The sequence below is a fragment of the Neltuma alba genome, unplaced genomic scaffold, assembly GCF_004799145.2.
Source record: "Neltuma alba isolate B1F8T4 unplaced genomic scaffold, ASM479914v2 tig00011881_pilon, whole genome shotgun sequence".
Lineage (NCBI taxonomy): Eukaryota > Viridiplantae > Streptophyta > Magnoliopsida > Fabales > Fabaceae > Neltuma > Neltuma alba.
The window spans coordinates 58,053-61,638 of NW_021636483.1; the positions used below are offsets into that span (position 1 = coordinate 58,053).

At 37.4% G+C, this 3,586-nt stretch overlaps 1 protein-coding gene across 1 annotated transcript; it reads left to right on the forward strand.

Moving 5' to 3' along the window:
- Nucleotides 1-471: 471 nt before the first annotated feature.
- On the forward strand, nucleotides 472-3,114 carry LOC114718974 (receptor-like protein EIX2). Its single transcript, XM_028904430.1, has one exon. It carries the CDS (start codon nucleotides 472-474, stop codon nucleotides 3,112-3,114), a length of 2,643 nt encoding a protein of 880 aa, XP_028760263.1.
- Nucleotides 3,115-3,586: the final 472 nt, after the last annotated feature.

A 3,586-nucleotide genomic window follows, 5' to 3' on the forward strand; every position in this document is an offset into this window, starting at 1 on the left:
TAATTTAAAGAAATTATATGTATGTTTACACCGGAAAAAATATATATATATTTATACAAAATTCTAATTAGTATGCTTGTGGAGTGGGTTGTCTCCAGTTTTTTTTATTGCCATTAAATCACGTGTTGTCAGGAAAAGAACAGAGCGAAACACGTGGGACGGAGGAGGGAAGCTGCGGGAAAGGGCGGACCAAAGACAAACGGCGGCTAAGCCGATCAGTCTCCCTTTCCCACTTGCAATAAATACGCCACCCAACGCTTCACTTCTCCCTTACCCATCATACAGACATATTGCAAAATTCATAGTATAAGATTCATGCTTCATAAATATTATATTTTTTTTTCCCATAAAATTCAAAGGAGAATGAGAAGACTTGCAGCAGATTTACCACGTAGTTTCTGATTTTCCAGTATATATACATATGATGCAAAGACTTCTCAAGTTGAGGCCACTATTCTCAAACTTACCCCAATGGCTAGCTTCGCTTCACAAATTTCCTCTGTTTTGTTGTTTCTGCTATTTACAACAACATTCAACAGGGTGATCAGTTGCAATGAAAATGATAAAAAGCTGCTTTTAATCTTCAAACAAGGAGTGGTTGATCCATATAACCAACTCTCTTCTTGGACTACCGAAGAAGATTGCTGTTTATGGGAGGGAGTTCACTGCAACAACATGACCGGAAGAGTCACAAAGCTTTCTCTTTTCAATCATACATTGCGAGGTGACATTAATCTGTGTGTGCTTCAACTTGAATTCCTCAACCACTTGGACCTGAGCCACAATGACTTCAAAACTGTGAGTATGCCACCATGCCAAATCTCCAAATCTCCTTTTGATGCTCACAAATTTCACAACCAATCACTTCCTACCCATTCGAATCAGTCAGCATGCTTTTCTGTTGCTCTACGTTATCTTGACTTTTCAGTTAATGGTTTAGTCATCAATGACCTTCATTGGCTTTCTCAACTTTCTTCCTTGAAATATCTTGACCTCACTAACAGTGATATTGGAAATGAAAACAAATGGCTCCACCATATATCCATGCTTCCTTCACTCTCTGTGTTACACTTGAGGGGTTGTGGACTCACAGATTTTCCTTCCCTTGATTATATCAATTTTACATCACTTGAAATTCTTGATCTTTCTTTCAACTGTATCAACTCAATACCCAATTCATTCTTTAATATTACCAGTAACATCTATCACCTCGACCTTTTGGGATGTAATTTCTATGGTCAATTACCAAAAGCCTTGCACCATCTTCAAAACCTCAAGCATTTAAATTTGAGTTTAAATAATCTTGAGGGATCAATTCCTGATTGGATTTGCCAACATGAACAGTTGCAGCATTTTGAAATCTATCTTAATCAGTTGAATGGTTCTATTCCATCATGTCTTGGAAACCTTTCTTCCTTGATTTCCTTAGATTTGTCTCACAATCATTTCAGAGGAAATCTTCCCAAAAGCCTTGGAAAGCTTCATAACTTAAAATCTTTAAGTATTGATGGCAATTCTTGGTCAGGTGTCCTTTCAGAAAAGAACTTTGCCAACCTATCAAGCTTAGCATCACTAGCTTTGAGTTCAACTAGTTTTAAATTTGACTTTGATCCTAACTGGGTGCCACCATTTCAACTCAAATATTTCTCTTCAGCAAATACAAGCTTAGGTCCTAATTTTCCAACTTGGCTATATACACAAAGGTCTCTAGAAAGGCTCCAAATCTCTAGATCAGAGATTTCAAACATTGATGCAGATATATTGTGGGGCTTCATAGCAAGCATTGATGAAGTTGACCTATCAAACAACTTCATCAGTGGAGACATATCCAATGTGACACTTCACTCAAGAGATATACGTTTGGACTATAACAATTTTACCGGAGGCCTCCCTCACATATCAGCAAACGTTATGTACATTCAAGCTTCTCATAACTCGTTCTCAGGATCCATTTCTGCCTTCCTATGCCCCAGAGAGAGTAATAGGGCTGAAAACATGCTGTCTATTTTGGATATATCACATAATAATTTAAGTGGATCACTCCCTGATTGCTGGGCCGGTTGGAAACAATTAGTTTACCTTAATTTGAGGGGTAATAAGCTATATGGTGAACTTCCTCCCTCAATGGCTCTATTAACAAATCTTCATTTGTTGTCTCTGTGTGATAATGGTTTCTCTGGAAACTTTTCGTTAAACTTATCACACTGGACAAATTTGGAATACCTCGCGCTTGAGCGAAATAAATTTTCAGGAGGTTTGCCAAATACAATGCAGCAAAATTTGGTCGTTTTCAAAGTGAGGGCCAACCAATTTATTGGCAATATTCCAACACAGCTGTGCCACATGTCTTTTCTAATGGTAATTGATCTTGCTGATAACAAGCTCTCAGGATCCATACCACCATGCTTGTATAACATCATGCAGTTTGATCCTAGAACTTTATGGACCTTTTTTTATTTCTATAAGGAAACAAATTTATTTTCTAAGGGAAGGGAATTAAATTACCCTGATTTATTGTCAAGGTACATTGTTGACTTTTCTTCCAACAATTTATCAGGAGAAATCCCGAAGGGGTTGTTTAACTTGACTCTATTGTGGTCCTTGAACTTGTCTCGAAACCATTTGACTGGAATGATTTCTAGAGAAATTGGAGATCTGAAAAACTTGGAATCTCTTGATCTCAGCTACAATAGGCTTTACGGGGAAATTCCTCCAACCATCTCTGATATATCATTTCTTGAAGTTTTGAACCTCTCATACAACAATTTCATTGGACAAATCCCTTTAGGGACTCAAATTCAGACTTCTGAATCTTGGAGTTTTGTTGGCAATCCTCAACTTTGTGGGGTTCCTCTTCCAATAAAGTGCAACAAGAAAGAAGCTCACAACCCAAAGTTGGTTGAAGGGAACGAAGATGACAGCTTTTTGAAGTCATTGTATCTTGGGATGGGAGTGGGATTTGCAGTAGGCTTCTGGGTAGTTTGTGGTTCTCTCTTCCTCATCAGACCATGGGGACAGAGATTTTTCCAATCATTTGACAGTTTGGTCGACCGACTTTATGTCCATGTGGCCCTCACGCTTAAGAGTTTCCATCGAATATTTGGAACGAGTTAAAATTGTTGTTGAGGTACGTAATGGATTATAGCTACCACATATTTCAGAAGTTATCGTCTCTTTGATTTGCATGATCATTTATCTTTCTTTTTCTTCTTTTAGTTAAAACAAATTTAGTTCTGATCTGGCTCTTTTTCTTTCTTTTATGTTGTTTATTGTTCGATATGTTTTGGCTACGGGATGCAAGTGCAGCAGATCAAGCAGTGGGTGCAACATCCTTGAAGACAGATTTGATCTATATATCTAATACTTTTCCAATGCCTTTGTCTCAAATTCAAGTCTCATATTTTGCTTTAGGGAATAGCTAGGTTACTTTGCTGTAGTTACAACATTTGGCTAAGTGCTCTAACGTTGCCTTCTAATTAATGTTCTTTGTTTATCTTACATTTAGTGATATAGTGACAAAATAAGAGCTTGTAACAACGGTTTATCAGAATACGTGTGTATACTTATGCCAGTTTCTTTTTCAATA